At 45.2% G+C, this 16,037-nt stretch overlaps 2 protein-coding genes across 11 annotated transcripts in view; one reads left to right on the top strand and one right to left on the bottom strand.

Moving 5' to 3' along the window:
• Positions 1-11,579, top strand: part of SRPK2 (SRSF protein kinase 2) — a 148,795-nt gene extending 137,216 nt beyond the window's left edge. For 3 of the 5 annotated variants that reach the window (XM_074869940.1, XM_074869942.1, XM_074869941.1), the window contains 4 exons: positions 2,350-2,419; positions 3,131-3,223; positions 3,656-3,748; positions 9,929-11,579. In XM_074869940.1, the coding sequence (XP_074726041.1) occupies positions 2,350-2,419; positions 3,131-3,223; positions 3,656-3,748; positions 9,929-10,113 (441 nt within the window). In that variant the 3' untranslated portion in view covers positions 10,114-11,579. The remainder of the gene's footprint in view (positions 1-2,349; positions 2,420-3,130; positions 3,224-3,655; positions 3,749-9,928) is intronic. The other 2 variants (XM_074869944.1, XM_074869943.1) reach the window with 2 other exon arrangements.
• A 1,087-nt stretch (positions 11,580-12,666) lies between these two features.
• Positions 12,667-16,037, bottom strand: part of KMT2E (lysine methyltransferase 2E (inactive)) — a 62,161-nt gene continuing 58,790 nt past the window's right edge. For 5 of the 6 annotated variants that reach the window (XM_074869934.1, XM_074869937.1, XM_074869935.1 and 2 more), the window contains one exon: positions 13,429-15,708. In XM_074869934.1, the coding sequence (XP_074726035.1) occupies positions 14,197-15,708 (1,512 nt within the window). In that variant the 3' untranslated portion in view covers positions 13,429-14,196. Of the gene's footprint in view, positions 12,823-13,428; positions 15,709-16,037 lie in introns of those variants that run through there. The other variant, XM_074869938.1, reaches the window with a different exon arrangement.

Raw genomic sequence — 16,037 nt, 5'->3', positions numbered from 1 at the left:
GTCTCTGGGCTGTCCCTGTGTGCATCTGAGTCAGAAGTTTCTTCGTTCTCGGTGCAGAGTCCTTTAAGGAGAATCAGGAAATCAAATGTCTGGGATGCCGCAGCTCCAGCCCATGCTGGGCATGGAGTCAAAGCTATACAAAAAGGAAAAAAGAATCAGCAGCAGCATTTTGAAAAGCTTTAGTTTCTCTTCAGCAAAATGGTGGTATAAATATCCCATATCTATGAGAGCTTGCAGCTCTTATTATATACAAATTGATGTAACATTCAGTGTATCACAGTGGTATGCTTACTTCTTGTGCTTCCCTATGAATCATTTTTACAGTTTCTCCAATTTAATCTTTCTAGTCCCATGCGGACGTATCAAGCTATTAATACTTCATTTTTGGGGACAGAAGCTGTATTCTTTTGGAGTCTACCTTTGTGGCTAAATTCAACTACATTTCCATTGTTCTCCAGGAATCTGTGTTAAATAGCAATGAGTTTCTTAATGTCCTCGGAAATCAGCCCCATCAGCATGTGTTCTCCTAGGAAAGCTGGTATGGCTCTTCCGGTGAATATATTCCCATGAGATACAGAGGGGGCACTTGGGGCTTCTCAGTCTCATCTCAAGAGAATAACAATATTATCCATGTTGTGTTTAGAGATCTCTACCAGTGATCTCTTCTGGCTACTCTAAAAATTTCTTCAGTTTAAATACCAGGTAATTTGTGAAGTCCTTCAGATTTTTTTAAGCCATAAAATGAAAACTCTCAATCTTGAGCCAAGAGTGGAATAAGAAGAAAAGTGAATGACTGTTTATTAGTGATAGTGACTTCAGAAATTAAAGGCCTGTTCATAGGATCAACAGAAAATGTCAACAAGGGGCATTCTTGCTTTCTTGGCTGCTGTGTGTGATGGCAATGAATTATTTTGGCCATAGCCCACTTGGATGACACTGCAGTTCACAGCTTGAAAAAGCCAAGTGCCCATAAATAGGCTGAATTTGCAGGTGATTTAACAACTCCAGATTACGAATTGGAACAGAAAAGTGTATATTTTCAGGAGACAAATATTTTGTAGTAAATGTACTAACACAGTGAAATCCCATCCTAGAACTGTGCCAGGAAGTTCTGCCTGATATTTGGAATGATTTTCTGGATCAGATGTTTTCCCTGGTCTTGGAGATGGAAAACAGTCTGATGTTTAAACCACCTGGAAAGAATTAGATTCCTGTGGCTGCTTGGGTAATTGATGGTCCAGAGCAGAAAGAGAAGAGTTTAACAAATTAGGCTAGGTGAAGCCATGTTTGTACACAAGTATGGGCTCTCAGACTTACTTCAGTGCTTTGCGGCTTTTCATATGCATTACACCCATAAAGAGAAACTCAGTTTTGTCCTGACCTAACATACGGTTGACATCGCATCGAAGCATTGCGTGGCCTGAAGGGATCAGTCGTCCTGGTGTCTGCTCTGGATTCCTTCATCAGTGTCAGTCTCAGTATTTTACTCTATGATTGCAGTATTTACTTTGACTTCTGATTCAACAAAAATACCTTTTTAGAAACTGTTGTCGATTTAGAGTCATCAAGGAGGCTTACCCCATTTGCTAGTTTCAAGTGATTAATTCTAGTTATAAATAGATTTTATTTATGATTTATTTTTTATTTCAGTTTATACTTTTTTATTTCAGTCCCCAACATGCAATGACAGATAATTAGCCTTCAGATACAAGTGTAGCTCTTTATTATATATTTAGAAATAGCGCTCTCTCAGCATCATTAACTTACACGTATGTAACATGATCAACAGCCAACACATTAGTATGTAAAAACATGTTTAACATCAGCTTACACCGATGCCCCCTTCACACCCCCGTGCAGCCAATCTGTTCAGAATCGCTTCCTCTGCAGCTGGATGCTGTTCACTGCCTCCTGCCATTGGGGACGGTGCTGATGACCAAAATATGACCAAAATACTCCCTGGTCAGCCAGTGGAGCCCCAGGGGCTGCTGGGGAGGGACCGCAGCTCCACACTCCTTGTCCATCTCCTTCCTTCATCCTGGTTGAGTAGGCAGAAACGCCGGGGGTCTGGGCTGCCTCTTGCCAAACCTCCAGCCTCTCGTACTGATGGGGTGTGCTTGGGGCTGAACGGGGGGCTCGCTCCAGAGCCTGGCTTCATGCTGTCCTTGCACTGCAGGAACGGTGGTCTCCAGGTAAGTGGCCTCTCCTCAGTCTCAGATCCAGTTGTTGGCCTTGAACTTTGAATGTTAATTCCCTCTTGGTTCTGAGGTAGTTGTGATGTTTTGCTGACACCTTAAGATTAAAAACATTATTTCTGAAATACCCATAAATATGTCTGTTATGTTATAGGCTTTTGAGCTAGCGACTGGAGATTATTTGTTTGAACCACACTCTGGTGAAGACTATTCCAGGGATGAAGGTACGAATCTTTTGAGATGTTATATGAGTTTCTATATATTTTCAGACTTCTCTTCTTAAATTTCCAGTGAGCTTACAGTGGGGTTAAATTTTGTATTTGAGTGAACTGTTCATACACATTGTTTTCAGAATATAAATATGATTTTTTTCTTTCTAGTTTTAAGTTCCATCACTAGCAATGTGTGGGCAAAAACTCCTTTCTGCAGATACTCATCTACTTAACAACTGCCTGAAGGAATTAAACTGCCCTTCTTGTAAGATTGCATATGTGTGGAAACCTGATTGAGAATAACAACATTTTAGTTTAGAAAAGAAACGACAAATTTGAACTTTATAGTATTTTTCTCTTTATAAGAGTGACACTGGAATAATGTTTACATTGTGTATTTTTATTTGAATTAGGCAATTACTAATTTTTTAAAAAATCAGAATTAACTCCTGCTTCCATCTGTATACCTGTCCATTTTCATGCTTGTTTGCTTGTAAATGCTCTTTGCAGTGGTAATGTGGGCATCATTTATTGTTCCTAAATGCTACTAATGATGCCAGAGCTCTGCTGATCCTGGAAACCTCTGCATGGATTTGCTGCAAACATTGTTGATTTGAAACTATTTCTGATTTTTTACTAATTCCAGTTTCTTTCCTCTTCTTTTTTATCCCATCCTTTCCCTGCCCCTTCCACTCCCGTATCCTTTTTTTCTCTCCCTCATAGACCACATAGCACACATCATAGAGCTGCTAGGCAATATCCCAAGGCACTTTGCTCTATCTGGAAAATATTCTCGGGAATTCTTCAATCGCAGAGGTAGTACCTCTTCTTTTTGAAAGGTGCCGTGATGCAGACAGAAGTGGAATTGCTGTTGCTGGTTGTAGCATGTCCCACTGAGGAGCATTTCCTGAAATCACATAAAAAAAATTTCTTTTTAAAAAAACAAAATACACAGGAATCTGTGACAAAAAAAATATTTTTTTTTTAGCTAAGCGTTCTGAAAAATAACTATTGATAGATTTTAAATTACATAGCAAAACTTGTTTGTAGTAGCTGATACATGTTGTTTTGAGAAGAAAGTTTTGCTGAAAGCATCCTTCCAAATCAGCCACTGAGCAGTGTGCACGTGTCTTTTTTACCAGGATCAATCTGTTTCTGTCTGTACCGGGCCAGTGTTAGTGTGTGCATGCAATGTACTGATTAAACTGTTGTATGTTTCTGTTTTGCTGGCAATGTTCTCCAATGCAGACCACATAGCATTGATCATTGAACTGCTGGGAAAAATCCCTCGAAAATACGCTATGTTGGGGAAATATTCCAAGGAGTTTTTCACCAAAAAAGGTAACGGTATTTATGCAACACTAATTTAAAGCATAATACTATCCAGAAGGAGAATTATGTTCATTTATGGGTACTGAAGAAATATATCCATTTAAATGGAGAGCTCTTATTAAAGAAGAATTTTGGTGTAAACTTGGCTTTCTGAGAAAAGCCACAATTTGCAGTATTCATTTCAATATTTCATTTAAAATTCATTTTGGGATGTACTCAACAAAGTGTGGATGTTAACAAATGTCTGTGTGAATCTGTTGTCTAATGTTCACGTAAACGTAAGGAATCAAGTGATGCGTAGCTTGTGATGTGATGGAAAATCATCTGCCGGCTACTTCTGATCATATACAGTGGTCCAGCAGATGTTGCTGATAAGGAATAACCAAGGTGGGAAGGGAATACCCGGGCAGTAGACACACAGCTGCGTGCAGTCAGTCCTCATGCTCTCATAACCTCGCTGAAGAGAGAGCATGCAGAAAAGACGGCTCTGTGACAGAGCGATGGAGAAAGCTGCTCTGCTCTGCGCCGTGCTGTCTCACTTCAAATGCTCCCAATTACCGTGATACCTGAGTGCCACGCTGTACCATAGGCTGTGTTTGGCGTTGTACAGAAGTGCAACCCCTCTAAAATTAAAACCCTTGTCACTCGCTACAAGAAAGTAATTAATCTGAGCAAATGCACAAGATCTTACACTTCCGTTACATTTTTGTACTTTGCTCAGACTGCTCTTTAAGACAGGGTTTTGACACGCGAGGGAATTTGACACGTGATGCTTCAAGTGTCTTTTGTCCCCTCAGTGTATGAGACAGCACGGTGTTGTATTGAGGGACTGGGTATGTCAGGAGCTTCCTGCTGCATGGTGGGGGAACATCTGGGGCCGTTGACCACAGCTGGCGAGCATTGATCTCCTGCTGAACAGTGCCGTGGCTTCCCTCTTGCCGTGCCTCCAGGTGCCCGAGCACACAGCCTGTTGGCAGGGCCAGCGCCGGCCAGCCGACCAGCTGCATCGGGCACGTGGGGTGCCGGGGGGGCTGAGGCAGCGGCGCTGTGCTGCGAGAGGGTGGGGTCGTGAGGCAGGAGACAATCCAGTGATCCATCTCCTCTTGTGTGAGAGTCGCCGTTCTGTGCGTGGATATTTCTGGTACAGCAGGGACCTCTGCATGCCTTTGTTGCCTTAAGGAAGATGTAATGGTGTTAAACACAGTGTGAAGAAGGGCAACAGTGATGATCAACAAGATAGAGCAACTGCCATTTGGGGGAGTCGAAAATGCCTGGGGCTTTTTATTGTGGAGGGGAGAGGTTGCTGGAGGAATAATTAAGGTTTACAAAATCAGGAAGTTGGTGGATAAGCTGAAAACAGCTGTTGTTTGCCAGCACCCACCATATGAGAGCTGGGGGACACCCAGTGAAACTTGCAGGGGGTGACTGTAGAACAAACCGCTTCCCTGCGTAGCAGGCAGGGAGCTTCAGGAGCCTGCTGCCGTGGGGGCCGTAGAGAGAGGCTGTATCAACAGGCTCAAAAACAATCTCCTGTTAACTGAGACAAATGAACTTGGGACCAACAGGTCCGCAAATGTTTAAAGCAGTAAAAGGGCTGGGCAGGAGGTACCCTCTGGCACCCCCCCGACAGGGATTGCAGCTGCAGGAGCGAGGGCAGGGCCTGCAGAAAGGCTCCTCTGCTGCCCTCCCTGCCCCTCCTGTGGCCACTGTCAGGGGCAGGTACTGAATTAGAAAGCCCCCCCAGCCTAACCAGCCCTTAAAGCATATCTCATGTTCCTAATTTTCCCTTTACACCAGAGGGATTGGCATTTTCTAATAATGTCCTAGAACCTCAAAATGACCTAACAGTTACACAGTAACCACAGTGTTTGTGAAGCACAGAAGAGGGCAGTTTGTAAAATTCCCATGAAGTGGAGAGTTTCACGTGCTTCCATCAGCATCTTCCAGTGCAAAGCATTGCTGTTTCCTCTAGGGCCTGAACTTCAGTGTCGTTCCTCAGAGGCATCATCTGCCATGGCTCTGGCTGGGTTTTAAGCACTTCAAAAGATTTTGTTCACCCACCACAGAAAATGTTAAGTGCAAGTTTGCTGTCGAAGCTTAAGTAGACTGGATCCCAGCTGTTCTGCTTGCAACAGAAAATCTCAAATGCAAAATGAAGGAGTAATAGCCCAAGCTGTGGTTTTGGATCATACCAGTTATTTTACTGTTGCAAGTCAGGAAAACTGAAATGCTCTATGGAGGAAAAATGGAGGTGGTGAGTTTCCTGCTCACCTATTTGAGACTTTTTTCATTTAATTGGACACCAGATACCTTTTCCTTTTTCCTGGCCAGCCTCTCTGGTGCCCCCAGGAGGTATTTGGGGTTGATGGGCTGGCAGGGAATAATAGGCTTCATAGTTGGCTGCTGCATTTTTTTGCTCATCTGCTTGTGGCCTGAGCACTTATCAGAGGCCGTGTAGTACAAGCCTGAGGCTCTTCTGAAAATTTCATGCTATGGTGTAAAGGTGAGCTTAGAAATCTAACTGTAGGCTCCTATTTTGAAAACGTCAGCCTTGGGTGAAAGTCAGGAAATCACAACTTGGATGTTGCTCCTGTCCATAAGCAAGTTCAACCTCAGAGAGAAGCTTAATATTTGAATTGTTCCGCTGAAGTCACAGGGACAAAAGGAAAGGTGTTACCAACTAATGAGTTTACAGCATCGAGTCTCTTCTCAGCAATTTCTGAAGGAGTTTGTGACATTCAAATAGGAGGGTGCATTTAAAAAAGGAAAAGCATTCATAGGTTATTTCTTAGTCACTATAACGCAAATGCTCACGTACTTTTTATAGGGTCTCATCTTGATTGAGCCCAGTAATAACTCCAGTGAGTCTTTTTCTCCAGTGCCTTCATGGCAGCTAGTTTGTCTGTAAAAATAATTAATACGTTTTGTCACTCAACTTAAAAAACCTTTTGTATTTTTCTAGACTGTGGTCCCTTTTATTTGAATTCTGGTATTTGCTAGCCCTGTTTCCTTGTGAGCTGAACCTGTGCAAGATGCTGGCTAGATACTGGCTTTGCCCATTGGAAGTTGTAACAAGGAAAAGCAATGCTGCTTACTTACCATCCAGGAAGGGAAGGAGAGGGCTCTCCTCCCTTTCCCTGGCTTTCATCTACTGTACCGTGGGGCCTCACCAGCAGTTCTTGCATTAGTTCTTGAGAGCATGTCCTCAAAATATGTGGTAGCAGGTATCCCACTGCTGCTTCCTCAGTCCTTCACGTCATCTGTTTCTTACTGTTCAATAATCCATCCTCCTCTTGCCTGGTGACGCATCTTAAATTTGTCTTTGACAAATTTCATAGACCTGCTCTGGTTTTTTGTGTTATGGTCAGCAGAGAAAGCTTTAAATAGCATCTTCCTCCCCACAGGTCCATCAGAAATTTCTTTAGTAATTTTCTTCTGACTTAACACTCAATTTTTCAGACGGTCCATTGCTGCCTCCGCTTTGGCCACCTGGCTTTTACAGTTCTGACAACTCTGTTGTCCTCTCCGGATATTTCCTGTGTGCTTCACTATCAAAAAACTAAATAAAGAGCTTCTGTTAGGAAGTTTTCACTTACTATTACATTTTTAGCATTTCTTTGAAAATTCCTGTTAATGCCCTGAATACTGATGGTGTCAGACCAGTGGGCCTGTTCTTTTCATTTCTCCCTTAAATAAAGGTACAGCCTTGCTGTCCTCCAACCACATGGTACATACTTTGTAAACTAGATGAAAGTCTAATGTTGCCAGACACCTCCATTTCCTCCAGTGCTTTAGGATGAGTTTTTCGTCCACCTCCGTTGTGTTAATTGCCTTTCACTTACCCTATTTTGATTCCATGGTCAGCATTGTGATCTTTACTGAAGACTGAAGCACTAGTTTAATTCTTGGCCCCCACACAGATAATTTTTACTGTATCCCATCTTAAATGATTTACAGTCTCCACAGAATTTCTTGTGGAAAACTTCATCCCGTAGCACTAAAATAGTTTGTTCCTCAGCAGAAAAACACTACAGAATATTGTGCTGCCCGGAGTGTGCTGGTCTTAGCTTGGGTACTTCAAGTTCAGCCTCCACTTTACAAAATAAGGAGTCCTCAAACCAGTATGAAGTCGCCTTCCACACTGACACCAGGAGCCTCATCTTCCAATCTTACTTTCCTCCCTGAAGTTGTATAAAGATGCCTAAAACTGCATCATTTGATTACAAAGGTGGGGGTAGCGCTGGATGGAAACACACACACTCCCCCAAAGCTAGTCTAGTTTGGTAAATGATTATGGCAACCCTTGCAATGAATGCTGTAGGCTGGAGAAGCGATGGACACAGCCTGATATTTATTTTTTTTTTTAGTCATTTTTTTGCTTGCAGTCAATAACGACTCACTATTTTCTGTTGCTTTTTGGCAATGTTTGGGTTTATGTGTTCTTACTAGATTGTTTACCACCTGTTCTTGTTAGTAGTCACCAATATACACTTCTGGAAACCTTCAAAAGGGTAAGATTTTCAGCAGTTAAATTTCAGAGTTGCACAAAGTTTTTAAAGGGCTGAGAGCCTGAAATGAATACGCTTCTCCGAGATGTGCTGTCCTTCTGCACATTGATACTGTGGGACAGTATGTGCCCAAAGCAGAGCCTTTTTTTGTTTGACTCGCAGGTTCCGATGGGACGTGCTTGTACTGTAAATGTACAGACATGAACCGGCAGGATGCACCCTCTGCTTTCGCTACTCTTTCAGCCTTGCGAGATGGAAAGGAAAGAGGACAGTGGGCCAGCACTTCTTGACTTTCTGTTACCAGCAGGTCTTTTCTCTTTCTTTTGCAAGTGATTGACCATTTGCACACTCGCTCTTTTGGGGTCTTTGACAGCAGCCGGAGAGCTGCTTTCTCAAGTGTTGTACCCTGCTTAGAACCTTCTGCTGTGGCCTGAGGCAGCAGCAGGTGTTGCTGCTGGGCCTGTGGCCATTTTCATCTGTTGCATTCAGATGCTGAGACTCTCAGGGGCAGTCTGAAGATGAGCATTTCTTCTGCCCTGGATGTAGCCAGAGGGGTATACAGAAACTCAGACCTGCGAGCTGATGTCTGATGGCGTTTTATGGGCAGTAGATTACAGCCGGGGACAACAATCAAGTTGCCAAACCACTTTGCTTAAAAATAGCGTGCCCCCCGTACGGGATGGTGTAGTGTGCTTGTGAGGCTGTGGGTGAGTCACGTTCAGCTTCCACGGTTGGGTGAGAACCCATCGGTCTCCTCAGCAGTTCAGGGGACATTGCAGCATCACCACAGGGGTCTCTGAAGTGCTTTTTCTAGCATCACATAGAGACGTCTGGCTCAGATACATGCCTGGAAAGAAGGGAGGTGGCAGCGGAGAAGCAGGGAGCAGCCAGAAGTGTCTTGTCTTCCCCGTCATGCTGGATGACCTGTGGATAGACCTGGATAATGTTGCTGGTTTGAATGGCAGAAGGGTTCTCGCTTCCTTCGTTTATTTTGGTCTGAAACACATTGCCAGGCTGGCCGTATGCCCCCTCCTTGATGGAACTCAAATCCTGCAGCTGCTGCCACCGCTTGTGTTGGTGGTTGGTTGAAGGAGACGTGGGCAGCAGTAGGTGCTTCCTGCTCAGGAAGGACTTGGGCCCAGCCTCTGGGAGATGGAGCAGAACCTCTGAGTGCCAAACCTCTGTGCTTGGCTTGGTCTGGAAGGAATCACTGCTCTGCTTCATTGTCGGCAAATGCCACGTCGCGAGGTAGTGACCTGTGCTGCCCAGACCTCCATCTTCGGATTGGAGCGGTTTTTGTAAAATTCGGGTTCATTGGCTGATTAAGGAGGAGAGGCCTGCGGTGTTCTTTGCCCATGGTGTGAGCGTGCGTGTGAATGAGTGCCTTTGTGTGTGGGAGACAGAATGAAGACAGCAGGAAAAATCAGAAATGATGTGTACAGTGGAGTCCAGGTGTAACATACGCTTTGGCGTAGGAGTGATTTCTTGGTTTTGACATCGGATGTACTCATCTCCTTTGAGGACCTCAAGCAAGCTTGGAATGTGGTGCCCTTCCTAAATAATGATTCTCGGCCTGGTCAAGGTGCTGTGAATGCAGAGTGGGAGAAAAACGAAACAGGGATTAGTCGCCAACAGGGGTAACAAGGTATTTTTCTAATGCCAGTAATATTTCTGTTTGCAGGGGAACTCCGACACATTACCAAGCTGAAACCTTGGAGTCTTTTTGATGTGCTTGTGGAGAAGTATGGGTGGCCTCATGAAGATGCTGCACAGTTTACAGATTTCCTGATCCCCATGCTAGAAATGGTCCCAGAGAAACGTGCTTCAGCTGGAGAATGCCTTAGGCATCCGTGGCTGAATTCTTAGCAGAATCTCCCAACTGTAAAAAAAAAGCCAGCAACCACTTTCCAATGCATCGGACCTAAATGGTGACTGTCACAAATTCTTTAGCAGGATCACACGTGAGCTGGCTTCAATCCTCAGACCTTTATTTTGCTTGAGGTACTGTTTGACATTTTGCTTTTTGTGCACTGTGTTCTTGGGGAAGGGTAGTCTTTTTGTCTTCAGCTAGTAGTTTACTCACCCACTTTCTTCGGAAAACACTTAACGTGTCTTTAAGCATTGTTTCTTGTGTTGTGTGGCATTCAGATGTCAGATTTTTGAACAAAGGAAACTTCCCCCCATGTGTTTTGGCAAGTTTTGTAACTATTTATGAAAAAAAAAATATTTTAGCTGATGCATATTATATAATTTACGAGCGTAAGAAATTTATCAAGTCAGAACTGAGTTACGGCGAGGAATTGTACAATTTTCTCTTCTGGCAAAGGGACGTCATTCTTGTATTATAGTGTATGTAAATGCACCCTGTAAATGTTTATTGCCATTTAAATATGGGACTGGGGACTCAACTTCAGAGTAAAGCGACTAAGTTTTAGAGAGCTTTATAGCAAACCAATTGCATGTAGTGGACTTTTAAACTGCTTTGAGGAATTGTGTAAACTTTCTATTCTGTAGCAGTTCCCGTTCATTGGATTTTAAACAAAGTGGCTCTGGTTTACAGGATTTCATTCCCCAAACGGCACTTTAAAGGAAGGCTAGACTTCTTTCTAATAAAGTATGCATTACCATTTAGCACTCCCTTTTAGAACTTTTGCCTATTTCAAGTGCTTTTAAGAAAAGAAAAATAGCAATTTCCCTTACAATGTGATAGTGAAGACATGGTACCATATGGTGTTGCCTTTTTATAAGCACTGTAAGTTGTACTATACCTTAAGAAAAAAAAATTAATTAAAAGTCGAGCATGAGAACCACTCTCTGTGTAGAATTACTGATCTTTTATAATAAAAGTGTGTGCTTGGCATCAGTTAAGGAAGGATATAGCTGCAGATATTTACAGTGCAGTGGGTAAAATAATCCAAGAAGCAAAATCATGCTCATTCCATTCATAGCTTTACATGTTTCTAAAACAAATTGCACTAGCTTTATTCTTTCCCATAACTAGACATATGATTACCTGTTGTAAGTTGCACGCAACAATTACGTGTTTCCTAGGAAAAAAAGCTGCATAGGCTGAAGCTTATAGGCAATACAGATTTTAGAATGTACAGTACGGAGGTGTGTTTTGGCCTCTTTTAGAAGTCAGTGGGATGAATGTAAGCTTACTTCTGATCTTCATGTAACTACGGTGCCACTTTTTTCTTGACTTTGTCCATATGAAATTTATTCACATGCCTTTGCAATAACTAGATTGTGAGAAGATAGCCCCATGCTGTAACAATAACCAGTTGTTTGAGGTGCTTGCAGTTGTCTAATTAAAGTGTTTTGTTTTTTCAGACAGTGTGCTGGTCATTGGAATCTTTGCTAGCCCTGACTCCAACTGTTTGTTTGCTGGAGGTTGTGTCGCGGTGGTGGTGGTGGGCGGGGGGCTGTTTTAGCCTGGCCAACCAAAAAGCAGCTTTCGAAGGGTAAGGTGGCACAAGGGCTGTGTGTAAGTGGAACGTGGTAAAATGGAAAGAGGGTGTTATTTCATACAAGGTGTTGAACTACTGTAAACAAGCAAGCGATTACCGCCCCCCCAGTAGGCCGGTGCAGCCACTCCTCCAAAAAGGAACGGCAAAGCCACTGCCGAGTGCGACACACACGCACCGGTCAGGAGAAACTCGTCCGCGTGCTGGGGCCCTGCCAACAGCCGGGCGTCCCGCCTTCACCCTCCTGCCCCGAGCGCTTCACCCTGGAACCGCCTCCAACGGCCGCAAGGACGACCCTGGTGTGAAGGACGGTGCCACAAGGGACTCCAGAGCTAGAGGTAAAAATTACGTTCAGCTTCACGCCTGGCCTAGTCCCTGGTAGTGCCTACTTGCTGCAAGTGAGGAGGGGCTTGTTCATGAATACATAGAAAATCCTCGCACGGGCACCAAGTGCGGGTCCAGAGGCGAGGCCAGCGAGGGCACCGTGCGGGGTGAGCCCAGCGAGGCGAGGGCGCCGTGCCAGTGCTCTTCTGCCCTTGCTTGGCTGGAGCCTTGCACGGCGCTAGTCCCGCTCGGCAGCCCCTGCCTCAGCTCCTTGCACTGCTCTAAGGCCTCGCCACGCCCAGTGTGTGTTTTACACCCTCGTGTTTGAGATGATGCAATGACCTACTTCAGGGAGGAAGGGAAGGGGGTCAGGACAACTCGATCTGAACGTTGGGCTATGGAAAGAGATGCAGATTTTTTTTTTCAAAACCTGCATCTGAGCAGTCCAATAGGGTGGGGTGGGGTGGGTGTTTCTGCTGTCTCTGATGGCCTGATCCTGTTCTACTTCATGCTAGTGCAGAACGCAGCGTATTCCCCACTGTGTGTGTTTTGCACAGTACTTGTTCAGGAAAGTATTTCTAGTGTGCTATTTTTACCAACAAAATTTTTCAGTAATTGGAGGCAAATGAAAATTTAAAGTAGCTATATTTTCTTTCTACATGTTAAAAAGAATTAACTGCCTATTTTCAGTAGTAGGAAGAGCCGCTTCCCATCCCGTCCCACGTCAGGTTTCCTTGCACGCTGGTTTTCTTCTCTGGTTCCAAGGCGTCAGTCGTGGAGAGTCCTGTTAGGGGAGCAGAAGTGAAAGCGGTCACTGCGGAGGGGCGAGGGCACTGCCTGCACCACCCCAACTCTGCACCCGTAAGCGCGTGCAGCAGCACCATCTCGGCTGCTGCTCTTCACCAGCAATAAACGCCTTCCTTCAGAAAACCCAACACTGCTCTAGAGTTGTAACATTCCCCACCCCGTTCTAGCAGCACTGGCTCGGCTCACCTTTGAGGTGAGGGAGGCTCTGGGGGGTTGGGCAGTGATGAGAACCTTGAGCTTATTTTTAACCTTCCTGGCAGGTCTGGCAAGGTCTTGGTCCCCTGCTCTGCACTAAGGGGAGGGCCCAAGCCCCACCCCTGCGGGAAGAGAGGTCAGGCTGCAGCTGGGTGGACAGTGCACCAGGACTGGGTGTGACCCATGGCTGCCCACCCCTGGCACACGGAGGGATTATTCTTCCTCTCCTCCAGCCTCAGCAGGGGAAGAGCCCCCTCCTGGGGCCAGGGCCACACACCCCTGCGCTACAGCCCTCAACCCAGAACCAGGGGGGAGGAAGCAGCCCCCCAGGGAACCCAGGGGGGTTCACCACTTCCCTAAAGACATACCACCCTTTCAGGACAAGTAGTTAAAACTGACATAATTGTGATTTATTAACATGAATTAAAATGCCCAACCAGTGCTGCAATGTGACAGTATATTAAAAAAAAATTAAAGATCATATACTGTACTACTTTCACAAAGATCACACTTTTTTTTGCAAAAGAGACTTATTATATACAATACTATATCAAATGAAAGAAGCTTTAAGCAATTTTACAAGCAAAAGAAATACAGTATTTACAGCACTCGTCAGAGACATTAGAAACAGTCTATACATTAAATTACAATTTCTGCAAATAACTGATGAAACAAAAAGCCATGTCCACACCAAAACTATAAAAATTTGTATTGCATTGTTTCCTATCTCTATGCACACAAAGAACTGTTGACAGAAGAAAATGAAAAAAAAAAACCTGTTAGTGCCATCACTTAGCCTGTGTACTTATTTAATTACATATGTATAAAAGTAATATAGAAAACATTCACTAAATGAATTTAACTGCAACAATAAAATTTTTAAAGATTATGCAGCATCAAACCTACTGCCAGAAAAAACAGCTGGAATGTTCACTTACAAAATAAAAAGAAATACCTAATACTGGCTTAACAGCACATTTTCAGGAATTTTAAAAAGCAAAAAATGGAAAGAATACAATGAAAGAGCACTGGTGTTTGCTTTTATACAAAGTATCATGTACAAGCTTTAAAAAGTACCTTGAACAGGTACATATGAAATATATACAGTTTATATTACAGAACATTTTAAAAATGTTTAGAAGTAGAGGGATCCATTTTAATGCCACCCTGAACCATGGTAATTGTTCTGAAAAGTGGGTGGCACCTGTGCTCTGTGGATGGGGATCTGTCCGGGCACGGGCGACGCCTGCTGCGGGCCCTGCACTGCATGGGGGAGGGCGACGGAGCCAGGGTGGGGGCAGAACCCCGAAGCAGGGGGGGTGGCGATGCTGTTTGGTCCTTGAGGTTGGATGTGAGGGCCCTGGCCAGGGAGGGGGCAGTGAGGTCCCGTTCCAGCAGGCTGATGTTGAGGGCCAGGTCCTAACGTTGTGTGATGGGGGGCTTGGGAGGAGTAGGAGGACACGCTCGTGTGCGCATTTGAAGGGAAGTGGGGGGGTCCTTGATGAGAGGGGTGGTGTAACCCTTGTGCTGATGCTGGGTGATGCCCCGAGCCTATAACGTTGGAGGGGGGGGGTGGTGGGGGTGGCGGCGCAGAGTTTACAACATGCTGGTGTTGTGCTTGCAAACCTTGGTGTCCCGTGGAAGGGTGTGGAGGCTGGTGGTGGGGGAGAGGACCCGGCGGCGGAGGCGGCGGTGGCAAATGGTGACCAGCAGCTTGAGAATGGATGTGCGATCCGGGAGCCACGGCCACCGCATGGACTGGACCGACGACGTGTGCTACAGAGTGCTGCTGATGAGTACTGGGCTGCTGCACGAGGTGAGGTCCTGGAGCAGGAGGTGGCGGAGGAGGAGGAGGAGCAGCAGCCGCCGATGCCTGGTGATGAATACTGGGGTTCTGAGACGGCAAGAAATGCCCCGCAGTTACGTGGTGCCCCGGCACCGCTGGCTGACCGGTGCCAGGAAGTGCTTGGTTTGGTCCAGATGAAAACACAGTCTGCTGGGGTAGGCTGCCCTTCAGCTGGCTGTAGCTCTGAAAGTTTCCAGAGGGCTGCTGGCTCTGATAGTAAGTAGAAGAAGGTGGTGGGGGAGGCGGAGGAGGTGGTGCATTGCTGTTCAAATTTTGTTGGTTAAACTGGCTGTAGGAAGCTGAAGATTGTCCTGAAGTTGTCTGAGTAAAGAGGGGTCCGCTAGCCTGCTGCTGATTACTGGGCTGCAGGGGCGGCGCTGCCGGGTAGAAGCTGCGGTGCGTTTCCCTCTGGGGTGTTCCCACTTGCGGCGACTGGGGATGATGAGGTCTGTACGGAGAGCCCAGCTGCTGAGAGGGAGGCTTTGGTGAAAGGTAACCGTGCTGCACAGGCGCATGAGGGGTGGAGGACTTGGGGGGATTTTCTACGTGAGGCGAAGGGGGGCAATGCAGCTTCAAAGGTGCAGAAGGCAACTTCTGTGAATGGGAAAGTTGCTCAGCAGAACTGCGCAGATGTGACTGAGATGGATGATTTTTTGAAAGTGCTTGGACATTGTTTGTCAGCTGTTTTTGCTGCAGCTCGGGTTTTGGATGATTCGCGCATTCGGCCTCGGGTGCGTTAGCTGCAGTTTCCCAGTGCGAGTCTGGTTTTGTGGGTGTTTTCCCAAGTGACTGTGTTGAAACTACAGGACTCGGTGAAGAGGGCTAGAATGAAAAGGAAGTCAGTCAGTGCACAACACTCAAAATACTCAACTACACATGCGTTGTTAGAACAAAAAAAACTTCTCAGATTGTTCTCTCCCCCTGATGGCCAAAAAGTGTGGAGGAACAGGATATATGTTTGGTATAAGAAAAAGAGAGACAACAGAAAGCTTAAACTTTTGGCAAGTACTTATCGATCATTCTTCAAAGTTGAAGACGAGCAAGTGTGAAGTAGGAACAGAAATATGACCCATCAGGTCAAAGTCAAAATCTGTTATTTGTTAAAGTTTAGATTTCTGAGTCTGAACGAAACACTTCCAGACAAGAGCATT

Source organism: Strix uralensis, chromosome 5 (genome assembly GCF_047716275.1).
Source record: "Strix uralensis isolate ZFMK-TIS-50842 chromosome 5, bStrUra1, whole genome shotgun sequence".
Classification (NCBI taxonomy): domain Eukaryota; kingdom Metazoa; phylum Chordata; class Aves; order Strigiformes; family Strigidae; genus Strix; species Strix uralensis.
The sequence above is the reverse complement of the archived record's forward strand: the minus strand, read 5'-3'. Positions and strand labels throughout refer to the sequence as shown.